Here is a 15,569-nt window from a genome sequence, read left to right on the forward strand (position 1 = left end):
TTGTGGGAGCGCAGTATTCTAGAATCAGGTCGTTGTGTAAACTTCCTGTACAAACAGCCTGAGATGTGACAGACAGGGGTGCCATTGCTCTCCGGTGACAAGTGGACTGTTTTTATACTATCCTTCTAAATAAGGAAGCAGGGCTGTCAGACATATGACCACCGTCCCGATTTGGGCGCTGCCAGAGTGCCCATCGCATCCCATGATCGCGCGCAAGCCGTCCAATAAGGCTCAGCATGCGACCCCCATTTCACACGTGGAGTGACAGCAGCGACCCATCATCATCAGTCCGGCCAGTTCTTCCTCGCCGCTCGCAACTTTCTCTCTCACAAACACTTGTTTGAATGAAGTGTTCTATAAGGTGTAGTTTTTGTTTTATATGGTCCGATTAGGGTCATATACAGTATGATTACACTCTAAAACAAAACATCCATAAAAAATAGGGCACAATGTACTGTATTAATATGAAGGAATTTTCAGTATTGATCTTTACAGGTGTTTTACTGTATTTTGAATGTTTTAACTGCATTGCATTGTGTTGTAGAGATAATATTTTTTTCCCCCAGTGTGGTTGAAAATTTTGATAGTCATTGACTAAACATTGACTAAATTACATAAATTTATTTTATATATATATATATATATAACCGTCCCGATTTGGGCGCTGCCAGAGTGCCCATCGCATCCCATGATCGCGCGCAAGCCGTCCAATAAGGCTCAGCATGCGACCCCCATTTCACACGTGGAGTGACAGCAGCGACCCATCATCATCAGTCCGGCCAGTTCTTCCTCGCCGCTCGCAACTTTCTCTCTCACTCTCTCTCCTCCCCCCTCCCCTAATATGATGTCATGTAAGGATGAGGGTGGCTTCTGAGGTGAGATAGGGATTTTGGTGAGTGGCATTCTCCACGACCCGAGGCTTCGGAGCTGCAAAACATGGTCATCACCACCTTCTTCACCTCAAGTCGTGTCTCCGCGCTCTCTCCCCGTTCTTCCGCCGCTCTCATCTCGGGCCACCGTCGCATGCCCGAAGTCCTGACCTGCCTCGCTAAATTAAGCCTGCACCACCATGCCGAGGGAAGAAAAACTAGAAGAGGGGTATTTTTAGTGCCATTAATTTTGACCACGTGCCCCGAAGGTAAACCCGATGGCCATTGCGCAAAGGCTCCTCATCAGTATGTCCTGCGAGGCCAACGGGCAACACTGGCCAAGGACTGCCGTTCTGCTCTTAGGATTGCTCCTAGTTGGGATTGTGTCCTCCAGTCCGCTTCCGAGTAGGACTAATAGGACAACTTTACTGGAGAAGCGATGGGAGAGCCTCTTCTCCCGCTCCGTGCTGGGGATCTCTGGAGAGAGACCAGAGGCGAACTGGGAGAATGACTATTTGCTGGGCATCAAAAGAGTGCGGAGGCTGTACTGCAATGTAGGCATCGGGTTTCATCTTCAGGTCCTCCCAGACGGCAAGATAAACGGTGTACATAATGAGAACCAGTACAGTGAGTTCACGGAATAATGCAATAATTAATTGCGCAGAGCTCTTTATTCTTTGTAAGCGACACTTGTCAGTTTGGAGGCAAAGACTAGAAATCTATTAAAACACAGACACACACGCAGTATCCCTTAGTGCTAAATATCTGCGCTGGGCTTAAACATGACATGAATGCTGGGACGGATATAGATGCCAACTTATTTTTACACCGGCTCCTTGTGCGGCCCAGAAGCGCTTAGAACATGCACGACTCTCAACGTGTGAGGGATGTTCGTCTTTCGGCAATAATGTAGTAGCCTAGTGGCGCAAGAGGCCATTTGCGCATCCACAATTGGCACCTGCAGAGGTTCCACCCACCGCATGCCTTGTTGTTCTAAGTCACGCGGAGCCTCTTTATTGTGTGTAACATGCTTGTTCTGTTTGATCAGGTCTCATAGAGATCTCCACTGTGGCCAGAGGAGTGATTAGCCTGTACGGTGTGAAAAGCGAGCTGTTTGTCGCAATGAATAACAGAGGAAGGTTGTACGGAACGGTAGGTGTGCGCAACCGTGTCGCCTTTCATTCTGCCTGCATATGCAACGAGGCTTTGCATCCCCGAAAATCGAGTTCGTGTGTGCGTGTATGTGTTAAACAGGTGACGCTTCCATTGTGCGTTTTCAAGTAATTAATGATCCATGCATTTGGCACGTGAGGGGGTCGCGCGACTAATAATAGTGTTTACGTCGTGTGCTGTATTGAATTATTCATGCCTTATAAATATAATGTGCTCTGGTTAGTTGAAGCAGTACGTTTGCCACAGCTCCACGGCTTTTGCAAATTATTATTAAGCAGTGCATTAGATCCAAGCACAGCGCCAAAGCGGCTTACAAGCACGAGCAAAAAGGTTTATAATAATTGCTTGCATTAAGCCTATAAACTAACGCCTCATTCTTTTATATTAGCTGGTAGCTGTAGGTTATTAGTAGGAATAGTCACACATAAAGTGCGTAATTGCAGTTTTCATCTTGCTTTACACTTTCTGGTAAATTGGGACACTGGGATGACTGGGAAAAATGTACACATTAACCTGAATTCACCCTATTTTGTGTTAGTGTGTTTATAAAAGTTCCCTTAATAAAATATGTGTGCATAAATTTAAATATTTTGTAGAGCAGCTTCTATTTACACATTGTTTTGAACTGTTAATAGCAGTAGTAGTGATTATGTAGTTTGTTCTTTACACAAATGATGTGTGATTTAAAGTGTGTCTGCAGGTTTGAAGGGTAAATGATACACTTGGCAGTCTTGGCTGAAGTTAGGCATAGGTGTGACAAGCGCAGTGCAACACTGGTCCTTTGGGGCCCATGAGAGCACGACAGCTCTATCCAAAAACTGCAGAGTGTTACAAGAGCATCTTTTGGAGAAGCAGAGATAAAGTAGATGCCACAGGCCAGTCTTGCAATGATCATTTAAGTGGTTTTTAATTAAAAGGCCTGTTTAGCTCAGGGATTAGCATCAGATTAATGCTTCAGGTTAATGGTTTTCTTGAAGAACCAGACTCACCTGAAAGATTCTTAGCAAGTTTGTTCAGTATGTTGGCTGTTATGGGCAATGAGGCTGAGAAACTGATCAGTTCAAGAGGTTAGATGTATTTGCACTCAAAGTCATGTGCAAAACAGTGCTGTTATTTTTGAGTTGAGTTCACTAACTACATCAACAGAAGCCTCATTTATTTGCTCAAGATGTTTGACTCACTAATAGTCATGAGGGCAAAAATATTTGTGCATTGCAGGGTTATTATAGCTAACTAAAACTAAAACCACACACACAAAACATATTTGTTACTTGAAATAAAATAAAATAAAATACAAACAAATTTCATCTTATTTCAGATAGTTGCCAAAGCAAAATTTGTCATTTTCATTTAGTTTAATAACTAAAACTGAAATTATATTGGTATAATTGAAACTATGTGGGCATACATAAAAAAAAAAAAACTCACACAACAAAATCACTTAAATTTTAACCAAAATTAAAATGCAACTGGAAATTACAAAAATAAAAACTTATTAAAAAATATAAAAAATATATAAAAGTATCTGATACCAAAATAATACATAATTTCTCATTTTCATTTAGCTAACTTGATGTACTAAAACAATTTAAACTTAAAACAAAAACTATATAGACATATAAAAAAAAACAATAACTAATAAAAATGGCAAAAAACACAAATCACTTAAACTTTAACCAAATTTAAAAAGAAAGTGGAAAATACAAAAATAAAACTACTTCAAATGTTTATATAAGAAAATTTATAATAGTTTCTCGATACTAAAATTACACAAATTTTCTTATTTTCATTTAAATTGATGAACTAAAATAGCTAAAGCTCAAATAAAAATTAATAAAAACTATATAGACATTTAAAAAAAACAATAACTAATAAAAATCACAAAAACAGCAAAATTACTAAAACTGTAACTAAAAATACAAAGATAAAAATTGAATTACAAATACTATCTCAGTGATGCTAAACATAGATGCTTCTGACTGAATGTTGGTATTCACATTCATTCTGTTCTCCTTCTTTCAGGCTACCTTTAAAGATGAATGCAAGTTCAAGGAGACCCTGCTGCCAAATAACTACAATGCCTACGAGTCCTCCGTTTACAAGGGATTCTATGTCGCTCTCAGCAAACATGGCCGAGCGAAGCGAGGCAACAAGGCCACCACCGCCATGACGGTCACCCACTTCCTCCCTCGAATATGAGCAGACTCTTGCAATAATTCTTCATTTGCACTGATCTCCCCGAGAGGTCTGAAAACTGACTCACAAACATACAATGAACTGCAAGAATATCACCAAAATAGTACTTTACTGTTTTTTATATGTATATTTGGATAGGTCAGCTTTTTATTAGGATCACTGAATATGCTATCCGTCGCTGCTTACTTCTTTTATTTATATATTATTGATTATGGATGTGGAGGCTCTCCCAGCCCTTCTTTCTGTAATCAGGTGCTTGTCAAGAATCAAACAGATTTTAGGACGGATTATTGAAGTCCTCCTTGGCTTTTTACAGTGAAATTATGTTTTTTATTACCTCAAAGAGCTACCTAGATGGTTTAAAAGGATGCATGAAGTTACGCTTGTTATTTTTAGTTCTGTCTGAGCCGACACAAGCATAAGTCTTTATTTTTTTATTTTCTTTCTGTTTTTCTCATGCTGTGGGATTGTGTGAGCACTTATAAGGAAGCAGATCACTCTTGCTGCATGTCATGCTGAGGTGCCTTGGCATTCCCACACAGCGCCCCTTTAACATGCATGCTCTGAACGCCCCGGGGCGTCAGAAATACGGCTGATATGTTAGCCAGGGCCCCGCGGGGACTGTCCCACAAGGGCCCCGGAGAGGGGCGAGGGGGATGGGTGTGCATCTCTGCTTTATTTTACTTTTCTCTAATTAGAGAACGCCGCATGAGACGCGAGAGCGGCTCGTAAACACTGATCATCTCTGGTGTTCAGCATCTGATGTTGACTCAGAAATGAGGTGTAACTTTAGTTACACCTAAACTAAACTAACTTTAGTTACCATAAACTCTGTGATGTCAGTCATCGGAAATGACGCAGTACTTTTTCTTCATCGGCTCGTATGTGGAGATGCGTTTTGGTTTAATTATATTTTAAATTTTTTGACTTCTGAGTGACAAGCGTAAGAGGATGATTATGGAAACCTGTTTCCTCCACATCTTTTCATCTCATATAATATGGACGTTTTTTCTCGTAATTGCGAGTTTACGGCTTGTAAACATTTTGCAATTCTGAGAAGAAAAGTCCAAATTGTGAGATATAAACTCACAATTGCAATTGAAAAAAAGCCAGAAATTTGTGAGATAAAAAGTCACAATTACCTTTTTTATTTTTCATTCCATGGCAGAAACAAAAAAGTCAGAATTGCGACATGTAAGCTCAGAATGCAGAGGAAAATAAGGCAGAATTGTGAGAAGTAACCTCAGAACTATGAAAAAAGTCAGAATTGTGCAATTCTGAAAAGAAATTGTGAGATCTAAACTTGCAATTGTGAGAAAAACATCAGAATTGTGAGATAAAACTCAGAATTCAGACGAAAAAAAGGACAGTTGCAAGACGTAAACTCTAAATTGCGAGAAAGTCAGTCAGAATTTTGAGTTTATTTGCAATTTTGAGAAAAAATTCTGTGAAAAAAAGTCACAATTACCTTTTTAAATTTTTTTGTTCCCTGGCGGAACTAGGATTCCATAAGTGATCACACAGAACATGTTTTTGATCTTCAAAACGCCACACAATAGTAACCAAAATGCTGCTAGAACTGACTTACTGGTATTTTTAAAAAAGATCCTGTTGCCACATGATCTCTAAACTGTAATTTACCAGTAAAGATGTGTGAAAGGGGCTATTATCTTTTCTAGCTAGACCCCTATTGGAGCTTTGAGGCTGTACATTTTATTTGTGAACTAGACTGTTTTTGCAATCAAAATGAATTTTTTTTTTAAAGAAAACGAGAAAAAAAAATAAAAAATAAAAAAATGAGAAATCTACAGGGGAACTGATGCAAACGCACACTGAAAATGTTAAACATGGCTGGTTCGATTATACTATTGCTTACCACAGGTTTGCCTGAACAAAAGGAGCACTCGAAAATAAGCTTTAAGCGTTGCTGTGAATGAGAATGTCTTCTAAACCAATGAAAATACTGTAAATACTGACTGTGCACTGAAAACGCCAGTAGCCCTGAGCTTTGTTGCTTGTTGCTAAAGGCACACTGCCATCAGTGATGGTATTTGATTCAAGGGAATATGTGCGGTATATGTTTATTTATTTTTGCTTCTGGTGTGAGTGTGTGTGTGTGTGTGTGTGAATCCTGGTCAAGGAGGCAGTCGAGTCTGGCTCTTTCCTGTTGCTGCAGAGGCATTGCAGTGACACTCGCCGCTGCTGCTCTATGCAAATGTAATTACAGGGCAGACGCCATGTGGCATCCGAACTGAGGGACGCTCACTGTTTTTTATGATTTTGGTATGTCTGCCTTTGTTTGCATCAGTTTCTGTCACCAAATGTGGCCCCACCCTGTTCTTTAACCTTTACCTCATTTGGTGTTTCCAGTCAAAAATGTTTTTGAAAATTGCTTGTAAGTCTCTCATTAACACTATATTATCACCAAATCTTGGATTTAATCTTTTTGTCGACTTGTTCTCTTTCAATTGGCACAGGTTTTATTTATTTCTGGAACTGATTGGTTGTAGGCCTCATTGATCTGCACTTATGCACCTCAGTTTTTGAGTGAAAAAAGCATTTGTGGATCATTTTGGCACTGGTCACTTAAAAGCTGAGGTGCATAAACTCGGATCAATGATGCCTATGATCAATCAGTTCCAAAACAAATACAAAACCCATGCATGCTAATCGAAAGAAAACAAGTTGATAAGAAGATTAAAACCATTATTTGGCGATAATATAGCACGACGAGACATTAATAAGCAATTTTTTGTAGGTTGTTCATTTTAGAGGTGGAACAAGGTGGAAAAACTACCAATAAAGTACAACAATTATTTTTGAAAAGTTGTAATGACCTGTGTTAGCACGGTCAGTAAGTTTTAGTCCAATGTGATAACACTAACTAGCATTTTCAAGAAAAAGAAAATCTCTATGGGTCAAAATGATTTGAACACGGCATGAGGGTTAAAGGGAAATCAAAAGGAATGATGCTATTTTAGAAAGACTTATAGCCTTGTTGTTTGTTCAATCTGTCTGGAGTATGTGGGGGTGGAATACCTGAGCAGTGGCCACACTGGTGACATCTCCCTCGCACATGGATAGTCTTGTAAAAGCCACGATGTTCAGAAGCCTTGAGATTCCAGTAGTAGCACTAGGGTTCTTTATGGTTTTCCATCCAACTTTAGTCCAAGGTTATAGCCATGGAGTTGAACTGGTCCGTCCAAGGTCTTGTTTCCTTTTCTCAAGTCCATTGTGGTCTCATTGTCATTTGTTTGGATCCATGCTGGATTCAGTTAAGGTTGCTCTTAACTGAATTTACCATTGCTCTGTTGGGTGAATTCAAGTAATTTCAACACGAAATTCGTGTTCGGACAACAGAAAGTTGCTTGGTTTTAAAGTGGCTTCTGTGTGAGCTGTGCTTCATACATCTCTACACTAAATGGTTCTTATTTGCCCACAAAAGTTTGGCAAAATGTAGTCAGCATGAAATCAAAATCGTCCCTATTTACTTTCTTTACATTGATTCCTGGTCTTATTATGTATTGGTCTTATTGCGATTTATCAATCCACATTATTCCAAAGAAAAAATTGTTGTCTCTGTAATATTTTAGCAAAATGATAAACGGCCACTTTTCATGATTAAATCATTTCTGACGGCTAAAATCAAGTTTCTAAAATCACGTTTTTTCCATTAAATATCTGTTTTCACTCAGAAGTTCATTGCAATAGAGAATTGAAATGGGTTACTGTTTCATGTTAACTTTAAGCATCTGAGGCCAAACTTTTCAGATCACCATGAATCCAAACAAATCCAACCTGATCTCATGAGAAAACATTTTACATGGTGGCGATTTCATATTAATGTGATTTGTACAAAAATGTACAATTTTCAGAAAAAAGTAAGCATGAAGCTTCACTCCTAAACCAAACCAACAGGTAGTACGAAAACATTACGAATTATCCACCAATTCGGCAAAAATAAAACAGCTATGAATTGCAGTGAGATTGTGTTGGGCACATCTAGTAATATGACCTTGCTGGGTTATTCACACTCGTTTGCTACTATGAAAAGAAGTTTTTGTGGGACTGGCTCCTTCCTCTAGCGCAGTGAATATATCAGGACAGACCTCTGCAGGACTGACACAATACTTTAGGGAGACAAAAAAGGCTGATCATTTCTCGCCTCTGCCAAGCTGCTTGTTTCGTGGTCTCATCTGTGAAGAGATGTTTCAGTATTCAGGGGCATTCAGTCATTACATTTGCAAGTTTCCTTTCAATAATGTGCCATTGAGGACTGTTTATGTGCCTCAATTCATATCACTGTGAGTCCCAGTGAGACTTGCACACTTAAAAACAATAAAACACATTTATTGGACAGAAAAGTAGCTATTTAATAGCCACTGCTACAGTCACAGCTTCATTTAATGATGGCAGTGCAAGCTAACATTTTGGCTGTGGTTTCGCGGAAGCAGGTTAAACTTTACATAAAGTAACTAAAGAGTAATGGGTTTGGCAGACTGGTACTAAAATACCGCAGGTCAAACTATATAATGCTATTTTAATACAGTATGTCTTCTGAATGTGTTATAAAATCTTGAGCACTAATGAAGCATTAAAAATAGAGGAGTGAAATCAGGGAGCCAAATGAGCTGTTTCTTTCATTTGTGTCCTGATTGTGATAGCACCATCTTAAGTCTGTGAAGAATGAGCGATGTGCGTGAACATTTGGGAATCGGAGCCATCTCATCTGCTGATATATGTCGCTTGGATTTATAGCAACAGCTGTAAAAATGTTTATTGGGCATAGAATATAGACACCAGTTTCCTGGTACACTCTGGACTCATGAGAAAAACGTATGTGCGTGAAGGACTGCAAGCTGTCACGGCTGAATCCTCCTCTCATATGCAGGGAGGGTTTCGGGAATCCTTGGAGCACCGGAGGCATTAGAACGGGATGCCCGTTCGTGGCTTTGCAGTCTTTGTTTTGAAATGGCTTTGTGTGGCTGATCCTGTTACAGTGAAGACCCCCGTATCTGTGAGGCGTCATTAATCATTTAGTGTGATTTATTTTAATAGGCCTACAGTATATATACTCATTATACTCAGTTCATATCCACAATATTTTCCTAATTAATTTTGACTATCAGCACTTGTCATTCTGCACATCAGTAAAATCCAGGATTTTGTGTGGCTGTATTTTCTCTGTTTAAAAGTTTTGTATTTCTGTATGCTTCTGCCTCAGTTATGATTTCTTGTAAAGATTTTTTGACAGTAAGAAACTGAGGACATACTTGTGTTTCTGAGAACAAGCGCTGATGCTATGTATAAATACTAATATATTTAAGAATTTTTTTCCCTTTACTTTTCTACTATGTGCTGTGCACAGCAGTTGAGTCATATTCCTGATGTTAATAAAACTATTGTTTTTCTTTTATTTCATATGCATGTGTATTTGTTTCACATTTTAATTATGCTCAAAGTAGCAAGTACAGTGAGCAGTCATGCACAGTGTGCCCAGAACTGATTTTTTACCCTAGTAATAACACTATCAGGATGTTACACTCATACAGGTTCATTTATACTACATGACAACAGTTCAATAAACTACTCGCAAGTAATTCATAAACTTCTTTCCTGTCATGGTTATTTGATGTTTTTGTCTGATTCATATGCAAAACATGAAATCTCTTGGATACAGTTTCTCTGTAAATTTTTTTTTCATAATGTTAAAAATTATTATGAAATGTTTACATTTCTGAGAGATAATCATTACTTCTCCAAGCCCAAATTATGGTTATTGCTCCTGATATAAAAAGAAAAATAAAGTATTTAAAAATAAATAATATGATTATATTATTATAATATCATATAAAGTTTACAATCATTAATTTATTATATATGTTGCTATATCATATTATATATTAGTCTATATTATATATGAATAATGGAAATTGTTTATTTTTAATATTATATTTATGTATTTATATATTTGTTTATTTACTATTTTGTTTATTTATTTATTTATTTATTTTTTACAGTTTCAACGGACTTGTAATTATTGTTTGCAGCATTTGGTAGATGTGGGTTTGCCTATGTTATGTTGCAACACATTTATTGTGATTGTATATTTTGTTTTATATATATATATATATATATATATATATTTCGTTCGAAATAAAATGAAATCAAAATGAAAAGAATTGAAACGGTGTTGCGCACCGCTAGCCTATACTCATGTTAGGACAATTTTTGGTGCGTTACTTGTTCGTGAAAGAGCCACAAGTTCCCTCTGCTGGCCAACTTGAGGAAGTTCAGATTGAGGTCATACTATATTTCCATTACATTGACATTTATTGGTATGGCAGACGTTTTTATCCAAAGCAACTATCCGTTCAGTATATCATGCAGTCACTTAATACATTATCAGAAAAAAGGTACAAAACAGTCACTTGGGCGGTACCCTTTAAAAAAGTACTAATTTGTACTTTTAAAGTAGGCTAGTAATATGTGACATTGTGGAGTAAATAAGGTAAAAAGATGTACCTTTTTTACCTTTCCTGTCTTAAGATACCTCCGCAGTAACAGCTTTGTACCTTTTTTATAGGTTAGGCCTATATATACTAAATATATAGGCTAAATAAACGTATATTTACTTATAGGTTGATTTAGCATTTGAGAAACATTGGGAGACAACCAAATGATTCTCACATACACAAAAACTATTAAAATGTATTCTTGTTTTCAATTTTGTTTAGACACCAAGACGTCATAGAAAGTCAAAGCTGTGCCAAATTGACAAAGCCAATTATGGTTTACCAGTCAATTACCCTCATAACAAACAGAAGGTGGACATGTCGAACCCGCCTCCTCACATCCTCTGGCTCTGCGGACGAGTGTTGCGTAAAGGAGTGGCACAGGATGCGTTTAAATAGCCGCGCTCACCAACTTTCACGCATCACAACTTCTTCAGCTCTGCACATTGGTTTTACGCATCGATACTTTGCGCTCTGTGAAGATGCGTTGCGCACTTTCAACTCTGCACATGCTGCACTCCTCTGTCCTTGCGCTGTGGATCACGGCTCTCCAGGGATTCAGATCTGCAGATGCTGCCCCCAACCCTTCTCCCCTCCTGGGCTCCAATTGGGGGAACCCGCGGAGGTACATCCACCTTCAGACCACTTCGGACTTAAACAACTTCTACTTAGAGATCAGCCCGAATGGACATGTGCGCAAAACTACAAACCGGGGGTCCTACAGTGAGTATACTGTTTTTGACCAGCATAATATCCATATTTAGGATATTAGGCAAGTAAAAATAAAAATCAAGACCTCAAAAAAATTACCAGTCTATGAATCATGATTTTTTTTTTATTGTTTTATCAATAAAATAATGTCATTCACAGCCTATTCCTCTTTATATTCTGCACTCAACAGGTGTAATTTTATTGAAATCAGAGAGCAGAGACCGTCTCGCAATATTTGGAGTGAAAAGTAACCGATTTGTGTGCATGGACGCAGGAGGGACTCTTTTCACTTCTGTAAGTATTCGTCTATTGTAAACAACATTTAAGTTGAAAGTATAGGCTATAAAAAGTAATTTGTAATCGTATGTAACCTTTGTATGGTATTCGGGTCTGTGGGACCCGTTTTCACTATTTATCAAAAGAAAAATTATACTATAAATTATTTTTTCGAACTCAGACTCGTTGGCCTTGGCTCATTTTCTGTGAAGAACATATATCAGAACAAATTTTCAATGACCACTCACTGTACACCCCCCTACACATTTATATTACATACAGGATGTTCGGGTCCACTGGACCGGGGGCTAATAAAAGAGTGGAAATTTTAGGTCCTGTGTACCTTCACTCTGTCCTCCAATTGTCTGGGCCTGCTATTAGTATGTGTATGTGTGTTTATGTGTGTGTATGTGTGTGTGTGGGAGAGAGAGAGTCTGTAAGAGTGTGAGTGTAAGTGCGAGTTTTGTGTTTCTGTCCCTGCCACACTGTAAAAAATGTGTAAAAAATGTTGAATTTTAGCGTTAAAAACTGTAAAAATGCTAAATAATTCTTAATTGATAACAGTAAGTTTTTTTTATTGTAAATAAGTTTGATCCATAAACCTAAAACCTAAAGCTGCGGGGGGGTTTTAGGCTAACCGAACATTTCAGATTTGCTTTTTACAGGCTAAAACATACTTGTAAAAAAAATATGATATGGCGCTATAGATAAATCAAATAATTTTGATTCATTATTTAACTATTTGTATATTTTTGTATGTCTTTAGACGGTTTGCAATAAGGAAGACTGTCTTTTTCACCACAAACTTTTGGAAAACCATCGTGACGTGTATTACTCCACCAAGCATGACATACTGCTTAACCTGGATGGGGTGAAACAGGTGTTCATAGCGGGACAAAACCTCCCACAGTCCTCTCTCTTCTTATCCGAGAAGAACACTGTTCCACTGGAGCGCCTGCAGCACCGGGAGAGGAGAAACCGACAGGTGAATCCATCAGACCCGCTGAACGCGCTCCGGTACGGAGAGGCGTCAGACTCCAGAGCTGCTCAGGATGATGATGGGGACTTGGACTTTGAGCCGTCAGAGGGTCGAAACATCTCCAGGGAAACTCTGGTTTCCCCTTCCGATGATGACCCGTGGGATCTTCTTCACGACTCGAGCCCCGGCAGTCCCCGGATTTCAGCAGTTGTAGGATAAAGTTACAGATCCTCCATGGCTTGACTGTTGAACCGCCGCTGCTTTGCGCAAAGTCGATGCGCCAGCGTTAAATCGTCATAAATAGCCTAAGTGTTTTTAAGGACATATATTTAAAATCAATTTCACGTGTGCATTCTTAAAAGTAAAGGTTCCAAAATAAAGGGTTTTTGCAGTGATGCCATAGAAGAACCATTTGTTAGTTTCCCAAAGAACAGTTCTTAAAAGAACCATTTTTTTTCTTAGTGTGAAGAACATTTAATAATCTGAAGAACCTCTACTACAGGGGTGCCCAACCCTGTTCCTGGAGATCTACCTTCCTGCAGAGTTCAGTCAGTTCATATCCACAATATTTTCCTAATTAATTTTGACTATCAGCACTTGTCATTCTGCACATCAGTAAAATCCAGGATTTTGTGTGGCTGTATTTTCTCTGTTTAAAAGTTTTGTATTTCTGTATGCTTCTGCCTCAGTTATGATTTCTTGTAAAGATTTTTTGACAGTAAGAAACTGAGGACATACTTGTGTTTCTGAGAACAAGCGCTGATGCTATGTATAAATACTAATATATTTAAGAATTTTTTTCCCTTTACTTTTCTACGTATGTGCTGTGCACAGCAGTTGAGTCATATTCCTGATGTTAATAAAACTATTGTTTTTCTTTTATTTCATATGCATGTGTATTTGTTTCACATTTTAATTATGCTCAAAGTAGCAAGTACAGTGAGCAGTCATGCACAGTGTGCCCAGAACTGATTTTTTACCCTAGTAATAACACTATCAGGATGTTACACTCATACAGGTTCATTTATACTACATGACAACAGTTCAATAAACTACTCGCAAGTAATTCATAAACTTCTTTCCTGTCATGGTTATTTGATGTTTTTGTCTGATTCATATGCAAAACATGAAATCTCTTGGATACAGTTTCTCTGTACATTTTTTTTTCATAATGTTAAAAATTATTATGAAATGTTTACATTTCTGAGAGATAATCATTACTTCTCCAAGCCCAAATTATGGTTATTGCTCCTGATATAAAAAGAAAAATAAAGTATTTAAAAATAAATAATATGATTATATTATTATAATATCATATAAAGTTTACAATCATTAATTTATTATATATGTTGCTATATCATATTATATATTAGTCTATATTATATATGAATAATGGAAATTGTTTATTTTTAATATTATATTTATGTATTTATATATTTGTTTATTTACTATTTTGTTTATTTATTTATTTATTTATTTTTTACAGTTTCAACGGACTTGTAATTATTGTTTGCAGCATTTGGTAGATGTGGGTTTGCCATGTTGCAACCCATTTATTGTGTTTGTATATTTTGTTTATATATATATATATATATATATATACACATACATTATATGTTTATTTTACTTGCAGCCTTGATTTTGCAATGCATCCATACATAAAAAAGCAATAGTATTATTTTATTGTCTGGGCCTGCTATTAGTATGTGTATGTGTGTTTATGTGTGTGTATGTGTGTGTGTGGGAGAGAGAGAGTCTGTAAGAGTGTGAGTGTAAGTGCGAGTTTTGTGTTTCTGTCCCTGCCACACTGTAAAAAATGTGTAAAAAATGTTGAATTTTAGCGTTAAAAACTGTAAAAATGCTAAATAATTCTTAATTGATAACAGTAAGTTTTTTTTATTGTAAATAAGTTTGATCCATAAACCTAAAACCTAAAGCTGCGGGGGGGTTTTAGGCTAACCGAACATTTCAGATTTGCTTTTTACAGGCTAAAACATGCTTGTAAAAAAAATATGATATGGCGCTATAGATAAATCAAATAATTTTGATTCATTATTTAACTATTTGTATATTTTTGTATGTCTTTAGACGGTTTGCAATAAGGAAGACTGTCTTTTTCACCACAAACTTTTGGAAAACCATCGTGACGTGTATTACTCCACCAAGCATGACATACTGCTTAACCTGGATGGGGTGAAACAGGTGTTCATAGCGGGACAAAACCTCCCACAGTCCTCTCTCTTCTTATCCGAGAAGAACACTGTTCCACTGGAGCGCCTGCAGCACCGGGAGAGGAGAAACCGACAGGTGAATCCATCAGACCCGCTGAACGCACTCCGGTACGCAGAGGCGTCAGACTCCAGAGCTGCTCAGGATGATGATGGGGACTTGGACTTTGAGCCGTCAGAGGGTCGAAACATCTCCAGGGAAACTCTGGTTTCCCCTTCCGATGATGACCCGTGGGATCTTCTTCACGACTCGAGCCCCGGCAGTCCCCGGATTTCAGCAGTTGTAGGATAAAGTTACAGATCCTCCATGGCTTGACTGTTGAACCGCCGCTGCTTTGCGCAAAGTCGATGCGCCAGCGTTAAATCGTCATAAATAGCCTAAGTGTTTTTAAGGACATATATTTAAAATCAATTTCACGTGTGCATTCTTAAAAGTAAAGGTTCCAAAATAAAGGGTTTTTGCAGTGATGCCATAGAAGAACCATTTGTTAGTTTCCCAAAGAACAGTTCTTAAAAGAACCATTTTTTTTCTTAGTGTGAAGAACATTTAATAATCTGAAGAACCTCTACTACAGGGGTGCCCAACCCTGTTCCTGGAGATCTACCTTCCTGCAGAGTTCAG

The 15,569-nt window shown here is 37.8% G+C and overlaps 3 protein-coding genes across 3 annotated transcripts; all 3 read left to right on the top strand.

The window, feature by feature from the left end:
• The first annotated feature begins 703 nt into the window (after positions 1-703).
• LOC107656433 (fibroblast growth factor 6-like) lies at positions 704-4,375 on the top strand. The gene is made up of 3 exons (XM_016444301.1): positions 704-1,496; positions 1,918-2,021; positions 4,065-4,375. Exons 1-3 carry the CDS (start codon positions 1,148-1,150, stop codon positions 4,239-4,241), a joined length of 630 nt encoding a protein of 209 aa, XP_016299787.1. The 5' UTR covers positions 704-1,147; the 3' UTR covers positions 4,242-4,375.
• A 6,734-nt stretch (positions 4,376-11,109) lies between these two features.
• Positions 11,110-13,094, top strand: LOC107656424 (fibroblast growth factor 23-like). Its single transcript, XM_016444290.1, has 3 exons — positions 11,110-11,476; positions 11,655-11,758; positions 12,507-13,094. The coding sequence occupies exons 1-3, from the start codon at positions 11,236-11,238 to the stop codon at positions 12,936-12,938; spliced, it is 777 nt and encodes a 258-aa protein (XP_016299776.1). The 5' UTR covers positions 11,110-11,235; the 3' UTR covers positions 12,939-13,094.
• Positions 13,095-14,714: 1,620 nt separating this feature from the next.
• On the top strand, positions 14,715-15,395 carry LOC107656229 (fibroblast growth factor 23-like). Its single transcript, XM_016443990.1, has 2 exons — positions 14,715-14,720; positions 14,808-15,395. The coding sequence occupies exons 1-2, from the start codon at positions 14,715-14,717 to the stop codon at positions 15,237-15,239; spliced, it is 438 nt and encodes a 145-aa protein (XP_016299476.1). The 3' UTR covers positions 15,240-15,395.
• Positions 15,396-15,569: the final 174 nt, after the last annotated feature.

Source organism: Sinocyclocheilus anshuiensis, unplaced genomic scaffold (assembly GCF_001515605.1).
Source record: "Sinocyclocheilus anshuiensis isolate Anshui unplaced genomic scaffold, SAMN03320099.WGS_v1.1 scaffold183, whole genome shotgun sequence".
Taxonomy (NCBI): Eukaryota; Metazoa; Chordata; class Actinopteri; order Cypriniformes; family Cyprinidae; genus Sinocyclocheilus; species Sinocyclocheilus anshuiensis.

What these genes read in the sequence shown, in the direction of transcription:
- LOC107656424 (XM_016444290.1), top strand. Translation starts at nt 11,236, where the DNA reads ATGCGTTGCGCACTTTCAACTCTGCACATGCTGCACTCCTCTGTCCTT. An exon ending in TACAAACCGGGGGTCCTACA is followed by an intron (nt 11,477 to 11,654) that starts GTGAGTATACTG and finishes TGCACTCAACAG; the next exon opens with GTGTAATTTTATTGAAATCA. An exon ending in GAGGGACTCTTTTCACTTCT is followed by an intron (nt 11,759 to 12,506) that starts GTAAGTATTCGT and finishes GTATGTCTTTAG; the next exon opens with ACGGTTTGCAATAAGGAAGA.
- LOC107656433 (XM_016444301.1), top strand. Translation starts at nt 1,148, where the DNA reads ATGGCCATTGCGCAAAGGCTCCTCATCAGTATGTCCTGCGAGGCCAAC. An exon ending in ACATAATGAGAACCAGTACA is followed by an intron (nt 1,497 to 1,917) that starts GTGAGTTCACGG and finishes CTGTTTGATCAG; the next exon opens with GTCTCATAGAGATCTCCACT. An exon ending in GAGGAAGGTTGTACGGAACG is followed by an intron (nt 2,022 to 4,064) that starts GTAGGTGTGCGC and finishes TCCTTCTTTCAG; the next exon opens with GCTACCTTTAAAGATGAATG.